The sequence below is a fragment of the Motacilla alba genome, chromosome 18 (genome assembly GCF_015832195.1).
Source record: "Motacilla alba alba isolate MOTALB_02 chromosome 18, Motacilla_alba_V1.0_pri, whole genome shotgun sequence".
Classification (NCBI taxonomy): Eukaryota; Metazoa; Chordata; class Aves; order Passeriformes; family Motacillidae; genus Motacilla; species Motacilla alba.
Window position 1 is genome coordinate 4,666,048 of NC_052033.1, and position 14,879 is coordinate 4,680,926.

General features: G+C 54.7%; 1 protein-coding gene across 1 annotated transcript; it reads left to right on the forward strand.

Annotated features, from left to right (window-relative positions):
* Window positions 1-833: 833 nt before the first annotated feature.
* ELAC2 (elaC ribonuclease Z 2) lies at window positions 834-14,711 on the forward strand. The gene is given in 25 exon segments (XM_038157447.1): window positions 834-993; window positions 996-1,087; window positions 1,159-1,209; window positions 1,275-1,345; window positions 2,413-2,477; window positions 3,014-3,071; window positions 3,505-3,573; window positions 4,731-4,880; window positions 5,355-5,413; window positions 6,197-6,255; window positions 6,346-6,418; window positions 7,199-7,311; window positions 7,886-7,984; window positions 8,170-8,308; window positions 8,379-8,464; window positions 9,425-9,534; window positions 9,788-9,884; window positions 10,018-10,156; window positions 10,858-10,896; window positions 11,042-11,151; window positions 11,553-11,652; window positions 11,723-11,843; window positions 12,033-12,111; window positions 12,776-12,920; window positions 13,870-14,711. Coding segments are annotated over 25 exon segments (2,415 nt in total). The 5' UTR covers window positions 834-945; the 3' UTR covers window positions 14,113-14,711.
* The last annotated feature ends 168 nt before the right edge of the window (window positions 14,712-14,879 follow it).

The window sequence follows — 14,879 nt, forward strand, 5'->3', positions numbered from 1 at the left end:
TCCAGGAGGTGGGTGTGCTCCCGGAGCAGGGGCACAGGAACCCAGAACGGCTGGGGTGGAAGGACCTCAAAGCTCAGCTCAGCCCAGCCCTGCCAGGGCAGGGACCCCGTCCCCTGTGCTGGCTGCTGCAGCCCTGCCCGGGGCACTGCCAGGGATCGGGGGCAGCCACTGGACAGGGGAGCGATGCCGTGGGTGACTCTCACAATGAAAAGGCAAATATCATGTTAGGAGAGGTTTTATAGATTTATAGTTATTGTTATTATACTGTATTATCCCGGGACGGACAGAACCCCCGGATGGACGGACAGAACCCTCGGATGGACGGACAGAACCCCGGGATGGACGGGACAGAACCCCGGGATGCAATGACCGGACACCGAACCGCCCGGACCGGACACCGAACCGGCAGGACCGGCCACAGAACGGACCGGACCGGACACGGAACCGCCCGGATCGGACACGGAACCGGCAATGAACGGACACGGAACCGTTCAGACCGGACACAGCACCAACCGGACCGGTATCCCCCGAACACCATCCGGCAGAGCCGGGTCACGTGTCAGGGGCCGGGGCGCACACCGGCGCCTCATGGGCGGGGCAACTGCCGCTGTCCTCACTCCCCATTGGTCCGCTTGCATGACGTAACGAAGGGGCGGGCCTACCGCGGGCATTTCTAGGCTGTGATTGGGCGCGGCGCAGTGGGCGGGGCGGTGCGCGGATGTGGGCGCCGGCGCGGGCGCTGCTGCCGCTCGTGTGGCGGCGGGCGGGCCGGGCCATGGCCGAGGGCTCCCCCGCCGCCCGGGCCACGGCCGAGGGCTCCCCCACGCCCCGGGCCACGGCCGAGGGCTCCCCCGCCGCCCGGGCCACGGCCGAGGGCTCCCCCGCCGCCCGGGCCACGGCCGAGGGCTCCTCGGCGGCGCGCGGCCGGCGCGGCGGCCCAAGGACATGCCCCGGCACGTGTGGGCCCGCGAGCGGCGGCGGAACGCCGGCACGGGGCTGGCGGGGCCAACACCGTGTACGTGCAGGTGGTGGCGGCCGGCAGCCGCGACGCGGGGGCCGCCGTGTACGTGTTCTCCGAGTTCAACCGGTGAGTGCGGGGCCGGCCAGCGGCAGCGGGGATCGCCGGGCGGGCCGGGCCTGACGCCGCTGTCCCCGCAGGTATCTGTTCAACTGCGGCGAGGGCACGCAGCGCGCCATGCAGGAGCACAAGTAAGTGCGGGACACCGGGGGACGGCCGGGCTGCGCCGGCCCCGCTCACCCCCTGTGCCCCGCAGGCTGAAGATCTCCCACCTGGACAGCATCTTCCTCAGCCGCGTGTCCTGGGCCAACGTCGGGGGGCTGCCGGGTGAGTGCGGGCTCGCGGGGAGGGCGCGGGCACTGCGAGGCGCCCCCGCGGCTTGCGGGGTGTTCCGGGCGCCGCCACGGCTGGGGCTGGGCTGGGCTCTGCGGCACGGCAGACACGGGGTGGGACAGGCTCTGCTTGTCCAGCATGGCTGGATTCAGCCGCCCAAAATCTGAGCAGAAGGTGTTGAGCTGGGCTGGGCTCTGCAGCAAGGCAGACACGTGGCGGGACAGGCCCGGCTTGTCCAGCATGGCAGGATTCAGCTGCCCAAAATCTCCTGTGCAGAAGGTGTTGGGCTGGGCTGGGCTCTGCAGCAAGGCAGACACAAGGTGGGACAGGCTCTGCTTGTCCAGCATGGCTGGATCCAGCTGCCCAAAATCTCCTGAGCAGGAGGTGTTGGGCTGGGTTGGGCTCTGTGGCAGTGCAGACATGTGGTGGGACAGGCCCTGCCTGAAGCATGCCTGGATTCAGCCTCCCAAAATCTCCTGTCAGGAGGTGTTGGGCTGGGCTGGGCTCTGCTGTACTGCAGACTGGTGGTGGGACAGACCCTGCCTGAAGCATGCATGAATTCAACCTCCCAAAATCTGAGCAGAAGGTGTTGGGCTGGGCTCTGTGGCACTGCAGATGTGTGAGGGGGACAAGCCCTGCTTGTCCAGCATGGCTGGGCTCAGCCTCCCAGGATCTCCTGAGCAGGAGGTGTCAGCAGCATTGCCAGCTGGGAGGTGACTAGGCTGGTTTGAGTCCCAAGGAGCACACAGACCTTGGTGGGCACCATTGTGCTCAGTGCAGGAGGAGGTCAGGACAGATGGCTGTGGGTCTTGTCCATTAAAATTCTGGAAATCTCCAAGAAAAGGAGGAGATTGATCTGTCCTGGTGCCTTGCTCCAGATTAATTTTATCAAGATGTTGTTTTCTTTATCTGTAGAGGCAAGTTGCTTGTTGAAACTGCCACAAAATTCAGCTCCAGGTTCAGTTCTGGCCTTTGGGGGGAGGCCAAGCCCTCCTGACCAGAGAGGGATCTGCCAGTGCTCCCTGGAGCTGTGAGAAAGCTGTTCCTCTGCTTGCTCTTAGGTATGATTCTCACCCTGAAGGCCATAGGGCTCCAGAGGTGTGTGTTCCTGGGGCCACCAAAGCTGGTGAGTATGACAAGAGTGTTAAAGCTCACCCTGGAACTGAGAGAGCTGGTGGCAAAGGGAGCCTCTGTGCAGGTGTGAAATGCTGCTCTGAATTAGTGTCAGCACCAAGGGCTGGCTTGAGAATCCAAATCTCCTCAGTGAATCTTCTGCCCCTGACGTGTAGTCTTGTATCCTGGTGAATCAGCTTTTGGAGGAGGGGAGGATCTCTGTTCCCTTCCTGCTCTCCCCATTTTGCATTCCTAGGAGCATTCCCTGCTCTGCTGTTTGATGTGGTCCTTGCCAGCCTAATGCCACGTCTGGACCAGACCTTTGCAATGCTCAGCGTTGTTGTGGTGGTTTCATTTCCTCGCGGTTTCTGCTGGCTGATTGCCCGGCTGGAGGGGGTGGGGACAGTGGCTCTTTCCCTTCCTAGAGGCTCAGTGCCTGCCAGAGGTGGGACCCCTGCCCACAGCTGTCTGAGCTGCTCAGGTTGGTGTCGCTGGGGGTTTGGCACGGCGCTGCTCGTGTCCCCTCCTGACAGCCTGTCTCTTTTCCAGCAAAACTACTTGAAAGCCATTCGCCTCTTCCCTGGGCCCCTCAAAAGGATGGATTTAGGTAGGCGAGGTGGGGCAGGGGTGTTGGAACTTTGTTTCATCTCTAGCCGAGGTTGCGTTGCCCGGCCATGGCCTCAGCCTCTGGTTTAGATCCATTCAGAGGCTTTAAACATTTCTTTTGCTCTGATACACTGTTAAACCCCTCACAACAGTGTTCCCAGGCTGGCTGATACAAGCAGGGTTTGGTTTTAAAACACTGGAGGCAGTTTGCTTCCAGAGCCTGCCCGTGAATTTGCTCCCCGTGGCACCATGTGGATGATGGGCTTTTCAAACTTTAATTGTTCATTGGGGTTTGCAGTTGGGCAGAGAAAGGAAGGGGAACGCTCAGCAGGCTGTGTTTAAGAAAGACAAAGGCTCTTTCCTGATTTATACCCTTGAGGAGTGTGGATCTCTGCTCGTGCACCTGTTAATGGTGGCTTTTGGTCTCTTCCCAGCTGTGCAGCTGCACACAGAGCCCGAGTACAAGGATGAGACAATGACAGTCCACCAGATCCCTCTGACAGGTGAGCCCTGCTGCTGCAGGGAGACAGGGGAGGCACAGCAAGGAGCAGCTTCTGTGGGCCAGCCTGAGTAAGCAGAGGTTCATTACTTTGCTTTCCTCAGGAGAAGCATCTCATTTAAATAACAAGAGCTGCTGAGTCAGGGCCTTGGCTTGTTCCTTCAGCTGTGGGTTGTGGGGTTTCACCCCCAGATTGGGGGGACCCCGAAAGATGGAAAAGTCTCTCCTCCAACCCGTGCCTTCAAAGAAAGACTCAGCAGTCCTCTGTTGTCTGGTCTCAAGGTTGTTTATTGTTGGTTATCTAAAAGATTCTCTTCCTGAGCTTCTGTGGCCCATTCAGCAGGTCAGACAAAGGCACACTGCCCTCCCAGGGGCTGCTGCCATCCTTTATATCACACATTACGTGTTACATGTTTATGCTTTTCCCCCAATGCCTGCTATCTGTATTGAATGGTGACTTTCTACTCTAAACCAATCTGTGAGTGCCAACATCACCAAAGACATGGAGGCTAGGAAGGAGAAAGAAAGGACAGGGCACACCCAAGTCCCTCCATCTTAGAACCCCTGACCCCCATGGACAAAACTTGGACCCCTGTGTACAAGGCTTAAAACCCCCCTGTACAGCACCCAAAAATCCTTCCTTTCACTTGGTGACTGCTTCTACTACAATACCTAAACTTGTGTGTGTGGCTTGTAATTCTTCACACAGAGTTGGTGACTTGCTCCATGGGCTAAGATCCAAACCCCACGTGTGTCTTTGGCTGCTGCCAGGGTCTCAGAGCCCCCTGCCAGCGGCTCTGGCCATCCAGGGCACCCAGAGGGATGTCCTGGGTTCCCACAGTGGGTGGATGGAATGACCTGTGCAACATGCCTGGCTTTGGCTTTCTCAGCCAGCTGTGTTCTTTCTGCTGGAAACTGTGATGTGAGGGTGCAGCACAGACTTGACAGAGTTTAACAGTTTGGGAGAAGGCCTTGGATGAGGGATGGCTCCTGAAATAAGTGACTGCAGAATGCAAGTGCAGGCTGGACTGGGGGGGAGAGCTCTGTATCCTGGTGCAGTTCAAACCTGACTGCCACGGAAGAGGGAATGCTACTCATGCTTTTCTTTTACGTTGCTGCGGATTGAGTGATCTTTGTCTGCTTTTCTTGGATTTGGGACAGGAAAACCACTGGCTGCTGGAAGTTCACCCCCTCAGAGTCCTGGAGCATCTCCTCAAGGTGGAAACAGCCCTAAAGGGGGCACAGGGCCTGGGTCCCCGAGAGCTGCTCAGCAAAGCTTGGAGGAAGGAAAAGGGAGCCCAAAGAAAGCAGGTGAAACGCATGGAATGGCCTTTTTAACTTTAATGAGATGGAATTTGTCCTCTGAGCCATTTGCTGTCTGAAAGTGGGGCTGGAAGAGAAGCTCAGCTGGAAGATTCCATGGAGCAGAAAGTGTTCTGGTACTTTGGAAGTTATAGAGAACTTTAAAGGCCTAAGAAATTGGACATGATTGGTGCTTGGGTGTGATCAGTCCCTGTGGCTGCTTGCTCCTGGCAGGGGTAGATGCTCCAACCTTTGTACTTTAATTACAGGTGGGTGCTGGGCTGTTGATTTTTCAGTCTTGGGCTTTAGTTTGGATTCCTGTATTTGAAGCCATGGGCTCTCTGGCCTTGGGTGTTCATAACATTTTGCTTCTGGGCTCCAGGTGGATGTTTCTGTTAATGCTTTAGCAAATTTTGGCATGTTTTGGTTTTAAGAAAAGTGATAGTGAGTGATGATTTTTAGGAGTTTTCCTTTGTTTTACAGGCGATGAGCAGAAGTGTGCAAGGAAGCATCCTGACCTGGTGACAGCTTTTCTTTGTAAAGTGAGTTTGGGCACAGGGACACTAAACACAACACATAAGAGAATAAAACAGGGTGTTTTAGAGGGGAGGGATGTACAGTGGTCATCTATAACCACAGGATGAATTGGGTTGGAAGAGACCTTAAAGATAATCTCGTTTCATGCCCCCGTGGGCAGGGACACCTTCCACTAGATCAGGTTGCTCCAAGCCCCATCCAGCCAGGCTTTGGACACTTGCAGGGTTGAACCATCCAGTCCAACTGCCTGGCTACTTCAGGCTGCCCAAAATTTAAAACTTATTATTAAGGGCGTTGTCCAACCATCTCTTAAACCCTGGCAGGCTTGGGCCATTGGCCACCCTCTTAAGGAAATGTTTCCTGTCGTCATCTTGCTGCAGGGATTTAAATGCAGACAGCATTTTCAAGCAGGGCTTTGAAGCTCTAACGTGTTTCTGCTTTTCAAGTGTCACAGTTGCTGCAGCCTGAGTAGGAATGTGTAAAGCTGGAGGTGTTTTTGGAATCCAGCAGTGGTTAGGAGTGCACAGGCTCCATTCTTGTTTACCCCTCAGAGGAGGGCAGGCTGTTGTGCTTGCCTGGCTGGAGAGGGGAGCAAGAAGCAGCAGCAGCATGATCTTGGAAAGCAGAGAGCCCAGAAAAGCCTTTTTGGGGTAAATTGGAGCAGTGGCTGTGGGACTGAAAAGGGACAAAACATTCCCTTGGTTTGTGGAGAAGCTCTTAAGCTGGCAGTACATGATCTTGTGTCGTGGCCCTCTTAATTGGGGTGGTAATTGTGTTTGACTCTGCAGGTTCACCCAAGGAAAGGGAAATTCCTCGCAGCCAAAGCCCAGGAGCTGGGCCTGCCAGTGTGAGTATGAGAGCCCAGCCTGGGCCACAGGGCAGCAGGAGCAGGCACGGGGGTGTTGGCAGCTAAATATTTCTGTGGCCTTGTCCTCAGGGGAACTCCAGCCATCCTTCCCATCATTACAGCTCTCAAAAACGGGGAGAGCGTCACTTTTGAAGGCAAAGAGGTGAGATGTGCCTGAGCTTTTGTTGTGGCTTTGCCACCCTCCCTCCTTCACTGAGCCCCCAGGGTGACAGTTTTTTGTGCAGAATGCTTTGCCTGCCAGGACATCCAGGTTGTGGCTGAGTGTGGCATGCCTGGGGCTGGTGGGGTGGTGATCAGGGAATGAGCTCCTGTGTGGGCATGGCTGGGTGTTTGCTCTTTGGCAGAGCTGCTTCGTCTCACCTTCCCAAAGCTGGTGGAGTTAATCCCTGCACTGTTTAGATCTGGGGATTGAATGCCTGTGTAGCCATCACTCCCTCTTGACCCTGTTTGACACCAAAAGGAACTCAGCAGTTCTGGGGTGCAGGGTCTGCATCTCTCAAACACGGGAGTGAGAGGCAGAGCCAGCTCTGGCCATGGCCCAGGTGATCTGCAAGTGAAGATCCTGACCTGGGTGACAGGATCAGCACATCTTTGTGTCACAAGAATTTTATGAAGCCTTTTTTTCCTTACACTTGCTTTTGCTACCATTCTGAATCTGTCATGGGAGCCTCAAAACTGCTGAAATTCCTCTCCTCAGTTGGCTTGTGGTTTCTCTGAGGCCCGGGTTGGGATTTGCTGTTACAAACATTGGATTTTGCTGTGTAATGAGAGCAGAAAGGGCCCCAGAGCTGCCCTGGCTGGGTGCTCTGAGTGCTGGGAGTGGCTGCTGGGCTCTGTCTGACCGAAGGAGTCGGACACAGAGGTGCGGAGGGGCTGTGTGTGCAGGCAGCCTGTGGTGTGACCACTGTGTATCTGCCTGCAGCTCTTTCCTGAGGAGCTGTGCACCCCCACTGACCCTGGCCCGGTGTTCCTCGTGCTGGAGTGTCCCCACGAGGGCTTTGTGGATGCAGTGTGTGAGAACGAGACCTTCCGAAGGTAGGGCTGGGGCGCTGCAGTGCTTGGGGAAGGGCCCGTGCTGAGTTTTGCTCTTGTTCTAGCCTAGGTGTGCTGTTTCTCACGGCTGATGCCTGAGCTCTTTGGCACTGTTAAGGAGCTTGAGATGCAGGAAAGGATTGGTGGTGCATTTTGGGGCTTTTAGGAAAGGCGGGACCTGTGGGTTCTGAGAATGCCAGTGCCTGTTTTCCCTCAGGGACCTCCTGGAATGTTCCCTGGTGTCTGCCTGGGGAGCAGTGGAGGCTGCTGGAAACCTGGACTGCACATAACGACTCTGTAGGGCTTGTGCAGAGCCATTTGGGCTCCTGGAGGCTCTGCAGATGCTGTTGCAGAGGAGGAGAGGAATTGCCCTGTGGGGGACAGTGGAGGTGTCAGCAAATGGCCCGAGCCTTGTGGGTGATGCAGAGCCTGGAGCTCCTCCAGGGCCGTGCTCTGAAAATAAATCCTGCTCTGCCTGCCTGGGGGACATCCCTGGCAGCACCAAAGGGGGACAGGGGAGGGGATGCCAAGGACACGGACTGGAGCACAGGTGCTCTTTCTGTTTGCTGTGCCCCAGGTACCAGGAGGGAGCTGCTGAGCACCAGGTGGCCCTGGTTATTCACATGACCCCCGAGCGTGTGCTGCGGGACGGCCGCTACCAGCAGTGGATGGAGAGGTACGTGTGCTGTGCTCCCTGGGCTCCTGGCTCTGAGCAGCAGCCTGTTCTGCTGGTGCACATCTTTGTGCCAAAGTAAAGAGCTCTAAAAAGAGGGCTCTGCTGGCTCAGGTGAGACTTGTAGCTCAGGTGTGCCCAGTTCTAACGTGGGGCTGAAGCTGTTGAGCGTTATTGTCCTCTGACAGATTTGGGCCTGGCACTCAGCACTTGGTGCTCAATGAAAACTCCTCTGCTGTGCACAACCCACGCAGCTACAAGATCCAAACTCAGCTGAACCTCATCCACCCTGAGATCTTCCCTCTGCTCAGCACCTACCAGAGCAAGGTAATCCAGGCCCACCTCGCCCCTGCTGCCCTCAGCAAGGGCTGTGTCTCACATCACCCTCCTCGTGCAGGAAGCAGAGGCTGTGTGCCCCGTGCCCATCGTGAGAGGGGAGTGCCTCCTGAAATACCACCTCAGGCCCCAGCAGGAGTGGCAGAGGTCAGTGGGAATCTTTTTCTTCCCAGGTTTTGGGGGTTGGCTTGAAGCAGCTTTTTGGTGAGGGAGGGCGCTGTGTCAGGATCCCCTGCAGATCCTTTCTGGTGGCTGTGTCCTTGCCCCTGAAAGTTCAGACAAGGTGTAGCACATGGAGGAGTGAACCACTGAAAGCAACACCTGGCCAGTGCTTTGGAGTGTTGTTTCTGTCCCTTGTTCCTGTAGCCTTGTGGCCCTTTGTCCTTTTGTGACTCATGCTGTGCACCCAGCTGTGGCTGTGGCAGAGCAGATGGGGGCAGAGTGAGTTTTTGGGGAGCCCAGGGAGGGTCTTACCTTCTGGAGACCTAGAAAGTCTGACATTAGAGCTGAGAGCTCCAGGTGGTTAAACAGTTACTGGCTTTGCTCCTGTGACCTGGTGGGTAAATGGGTGAAGCTGCTCAGTGAGAACCTTAAGGGACCACAGGGGGCAAGGGGATTTCAGCCGCCATGGCTCAGATTTCTGTCCTTGTTGGGCACAACAGGAGGATGCCAAGAAAAGTTTAAGCTTCTCTGTTGAGGTAACTGAAGACCTGTAGTGCTGCACATGCTCTGAAGCAGGCCCAGGTCACAGGTTTCTTAGGCTTTTCACCGATGCCTGGATCCCTTTAGGTGTCTGCTCCTCTTGCAGGACCTTCTGTGCTGCCTTGCAGTGCCCTCTAGTGCCTGGCAGCTCTGGATGGGATGAGATGCTATTGCAGGAGCTTCTCCACTTGGTGGAATGATCATTTCTGTGCCTGGCTCAGCCCAACCAGGCCTTTTTAGCACACACCACACTCGTGGATGTGTCTTCTCCAACCCCTCGAAGTGGAAAGAGAGTTTGTCCCCTTGTCGTAAGGCTGTTTTGTCACAGGAGTTTGGCACTTTGCAATGAAAAGGGCTGTGTCAGCTCCTGCCTTGCCCCATCCTGATAGGTGGCTGTTGTTGCAGAGATGCTGTGACTGTCTGTGACCCTGATGAGTTTGTCACCGAGGCCTTGGATCTCCCTGACTTCCAGACCCGTGTGAAGGAGTGCAAGGAGAGCCTGTCTGCTGTACCAGGTACAGATCAGCAACTTAGCTTGGATCAGTGGGGTGGAAAACAGGACCTGAGCTCTTGGTGGCCCACTGCTTCAGAGGCCAGATGAAGCTGTGAAGTGGGGCTTGTTCTGCCTTCCCTTGTAAACCTGCTCCTGCGGGGGCAGAAATGCCTGTGCTGGCTCTGCAGTTACTGGGCTGGTGAATTAGATGGTGTCTGAGTGGGCAGTGTGTGGAGAACATTTGCCTCCATATCCTTTTTGTCTCTTTTCTCTAGGAAATGTGGGTGCTTACCCTGAAATTGTGTTCTTGGGAACGGGGTCTGCAATTCCAATGAAAATCCGCAATGTCAGTTCCACGCTGGTGAATACCAGGTGAACCCCGGGGCTCTCTGCCTTCCAGCCCAAAACATTCCCCTCCCTGCCTGGCCCTGCTCAGAGCTCTGAGTGGCTGCTAAATGTCTCTGTCACCTCTCACTAGTGAAATGTCTCTGTCACCTCTCACTAGTGCCACCAGGTCCCTGCTCCTGGACTGTGGAGAAGGAACTTTTGGACAGCTCTGCCGCCACTATGGAGAGCAAGTTGACCAAGTGCTGTGTAACCTCGTGGCCGTGTTCGTGTCCCACATGCACACGGATCATCACTCGGTGGGTGCAGGGCTGGGGAGGGGCTCTGTGCAGCTCTGCTCTGAACCTTGGCTTCACAGCTGCCAGCTGAGCCATGTGGGTTGCCTTGTGAGGGAATAAATCACACTCCATATTGTTCATGGTGGAAATAGCCCGTTCTTTATTCACATTACTCCTTTTTATCCAGTTGTACAAACCTCGTGTGGGACTCCAGTTGATCAGTAGCTTTCTTGCCAATTGCTTCCATTGGTTAGTAACAAGTTGTTATTATTCTGTACTGAATGGTCACTCAGACCCCTGGTGTACATGTGCAGGGAAGTTGTTTGTGAAATATAATTTTCATTTTTCTATCTAATGGTGCAAAAACAGTTGATGCAGGTGCAAGTTGGTTTTTTACCCAGGAAAATGGGTGACAAATGGCTCACAGTAGGATTGCATTCACATGGGAACTTGCAAAGTGCCAGCTTTGACAAGGCCAGCCACTGATCCCAGGAGAGCAGGATTGATTTTATGAAGCCTTTATGATTTTTCCACCTTACTGCAACACCCCGCTCTGCGTTCCTCTCTTCATTCATTCCCCAGGCACTGCCGACTCTGTCTGTGTTTGTATTCCTCTCCCCTCTTGTTTGTTCTGACTCTGGGCTTGCTGAGTGTGGTGGCTGTTGCCTCTGACTCCCCAGACAGTTCTGACTGCCTTGCTGTGTGCTGTGTTCCCTCTGCAGGGGCTGGTGAATATCCTGATGGAGCGGCGGAGAGCTTTTGTAAGTAGTTACTCTGCTCCTGACGTGGCTCGGGGTGAGGAGAGGGAACTTCAGAGCAGTGGAGAAGCAGCCTATCCCTGGCATTTCCCCTCTCTGATTCGGTGTACACCTAGCACTGATATCCCCCCTGCCTTTGGTTGTGCAGGCAGCCCTGGGTCAGGATTTCAGCCCTCTGTTTCTGGTAGCGCCTGAGCAGATCATGCCTTGGCTGCACGAGTACCACAACCACTGTGAGGAGATTCTTGGAGACATCAGGTGAGTGTTCTGTGTGGAGAAATGTCCTTGGCAAACTCAAGCATTCCCCCAGCCCTTTGTTGGAGGTGGCTCTGACTCCCTCCACTGCCTGTAGAACAGGGATGTGCAGTCTGCAGAGGGCAGGGTGGGGTTTGTACTCACCTGTGCTGCTTTATCGAGGTTCATGTGCAGGTTTCCCTTTGCTGTAGGAAAAGGGAGTTGGGCAAGTACAAGACAGAGTATTTGATAATGGGGTAGAAGTGATTGGGTGAGGTCCTGGGGCACCAATGAAAGTGAGAGGTTATACAGGTCACCAAGGCACTGAACTGAGGCTGAGAAACAGGAGAAATCAGCTGCTTGAAGAGAAGATCAGGTTTTAATTTGTACCTGCCCATAATTATGTCTTCTTCCCTCCCTCCCAGAATGATTCCTTCTCAGTGTCTTGTGAAAGGCTGTGAGAACATCAGACCCAAGGCCAAGGAGTTTGTGAGCTCTCTGTTAGAGAGCTATGACCTGGCTGAGGTGAGTTCCTGAGCTGGGGGGCTCCATGGCTGGAGGGGACCTGGAGTCTAACGCTTGTATCCTTGTTCAGTTTCAGACCTGTGAAGTCCAGCACTGTAAAAATGCCTTTGCATGTTCAGTGATCCACAAGTCTGGCTGGAAAGTAGTTTATTCTGGTGATACAATGCCCTGCATGGCCTTGGTGCAAATGGGTAGGTAACGAAGCCCTCTGCTTGCAGAATCTCTTGGAGAAAGGTCTCCATCTGCCAGTATCCAAAGTGGGCGCTCCCAAACTGTTGGTGCTGTGTCAGCGAGGGGCTGAGGAGGATCAGGAGGGCTCCTGTGGGCAGTTGGGCAGGTCACTCTTCAGCTGGAGATTGAACACGTGATTGTTTGCACAGGTAAAAATGCCAACCTGCTGATCCACGAAGCCACGCTGGAAGATGGCATGGAAAAGGAAGCTATAGAGAAGACCCACAGGTGGGCTGTGTTCTGCTGTTTGTCCCCATTGGGAAGGGAAAGGTGCACAGCTGGGGGTACTCCTTGGAGCTGGTGGTGAGGGGCCCAAGTCCTGTCAAAGGTTCTGGTGTGTGTAGAATTCTTCTGCACTGAAGATGCGTGTTGGTCATTGCAGCAGCTCTGAGACCACCACAGCTCCTCTCAGCATCCCCAGAAGAAAGGGGCAAAGCTCTCAAGCAGACATTGGTAACTCCACAAATAGACCAGCCCAAGGGAAACACCCTCTGCATGGGTACATCCTGGGGCTAAGCTCAGGAGGTAGAAGAGAGATCTCACCCCCACAGCTCGCTGAGAGCGCTGCAGCCAGGAGTTCATGTGCTGCCCAGGCAAACGTGGGAGACCAAGAGCAGCTGCCTGGCATTCCCTGCAGCCACAGCTGAGCCTATTGGCACCCCCGGGACAAGTGCCTGTCCCCAGGTTGTGGAGCTCTAAAATGCAAGGCTCCAACAATTCCAGCTGCATTCCTGCACTCAGGGTTGTGTGGGAGTCAGAGCATTGCCACCGGTGCAGGCTGCCCGAGGGAGAGGTGCCTGTGCCCGTGAGGTCACTGGTGTGCTGTGACCCTGGGTGCAGAGCAGCAGTACCTGCCAGCCTGGCTGTGACCAGGGTGTGTTCCCTTTTGCAGCACGACCTCCCAGGCCATCCAGACTGGGATGAAGATGAATGCAGAGTTCATCATGCTCAATCACTTCAGCCAGAGGTACGCCAAGATCCCGCTGTTCAGCGAGGACTTCAGCGACAGGGTCGGCATTGCCTTTGACCATATGAGGGTAAGCTGGAGCTTGGGGCCAGGCCTGGGAACGGTGTCAGTGGCATTTTGATGGCTGCTGGTGAATTGAATGCTCCTCTTGTACTGTATCAATATGTTGTGTGATTTGCAGGGGTCCCAGGATGAGGGAGGAGACGAGACTCTTGACTCCGTGTTTCAGAAGGCTGATTTATTATATTGTGATATATATTCTATCAAAATGCTCTATTAAAACTACACTAAAAGAGAGAGAAAGGACTCATCAGAAGGCGAGACAGGAATAGAAAGGAATGAATAACAAAGGCTGTGACTGACCAGAGAGTCTGAGCCAGCTGCATCCTTGATGGGTTATTAAGCAGGAACACCTTCCATGGACCAACCAAGGAAGCCCCTGTTGCATTCCACAGCAGCAGAGAGTTACTGGTTACATTTCTTTCCTGAGGCTGCTCAGCTTCTCAGGAGAAGAAAATCCTGGCAAAAAGATTATCATAAAATATGTTTGTGACATATCAATACTCCATCTCCCGAGGAGCAGTCTCTGAAACAGCTCCTTGAACTGCTGGCAGCAGATACTCTGTGCCACCCTTTCCCCACCCTGCTGTGAGACAGGTGCTGGTGGCCCTCAAATCCAACTCTCACACTCTGGCTACTTGCCTCGTGCCACCTCAAGTCTGTGCTTGCTATTCCCAGCCAAAAAAACCTAATTTTGCTTCCATTCCCATCCCAACTGATGAGCTGCTCCAATGGCTTTCTGGAGCACACACCTGGGAGGCAAAAGCTGGCTGAAGGCACTCGTGGCAGCGAGGGCAGCTCAGTGTCAGTCAGAATTTGTGCTGGGCCACGGCATTTCTGTGAGGAAAACATCAATAACCCATTGAGGGCAGGGCTGCTGGGTGCAGGGGCTGCACACAGGAAGGGGCGAGGAAATCAAAGAGCAGCTGTCACCCAGGAGCTGTGTGCTTGTGTTGCAGGTACGTTTTGGTGACTTCCCGGCCATCCCCAAGCTGATCCCGCCCCTGAAGGCTTTGTTTGCAGATGACATCGTGGAGATGGAGGAGAGGAAGGAGAAGAGGGAGATGAGGCTGCTGAAGGAGACTGCCCTGGTCCTGGACAAACTCACCCGGGGGGACGGCACAGAAGCAGCGTGCCAGAAAAGAAAACAAACCAAGAACCATCAGGAACTGCCAGACAAGAAGCTTAAAACAGCCAACTGAGAGGGACAGGGCTGGGAGTGCTCTGCTCTGAGAGAGAAGCCTGGCTCTGCACAGGCCTGGGCAGCGTGTAGTGCTGCCAGCACCACGGGACAGGGGCTGGCCTGGGCATCTGGGGCTGCTTGGTCATCATGGATCTCCCTGGGCTGCAGCTCCAGTGGGCTGTCAGCAGCACTGGTCCTTGTGGAGACAGGATCTGCCCACGTAGCTCCTCTTCTGGGGGCTCACCGTGGGGCAATTTTAACCAAAAATTCTCTCTGAACTGTTTTAATTTTGGGGTTTATTCTATGAAGTATTGATAATGTAACAGCAGCAGGTGTGACCTTTGCAAGAGATCAGGTGTGAGAGGCCCTGGAGGGGCTGTGGGTCTGCCAGAAGAAGGGGAGCATGTCTCAGCTGGTTATGCCCCCCTTCACTACCAGAACCCAGGTGACAGGAGGAAAATTAACAGTAAAATGGGGCCCAATTGTAGGGGTTTAGGTTCAATGAGGGGTGAGAATATATCTGTACATTGGTGTTCCCATTTTACTTTGCTTTTCTCTGATCAGTTTTCCAAACCCTTTAATTAGAATCGGAATAAACCACTCGCCGTCCTCCAGAAAGCTGTGTTGTGTATGGATCCCTAATGAGGAAACAAAAACCTGCATTTCTCTGGCAAACGACCTTGGCTTGGCTGGCTTTGGGGTAAAGTCAGGTCTCACCCCCAGATTGGGGGGACCCCGAAAGATGGAAAAGTCTCTCCTCCAACCCGTGCCTTCAAAGAAAGACTC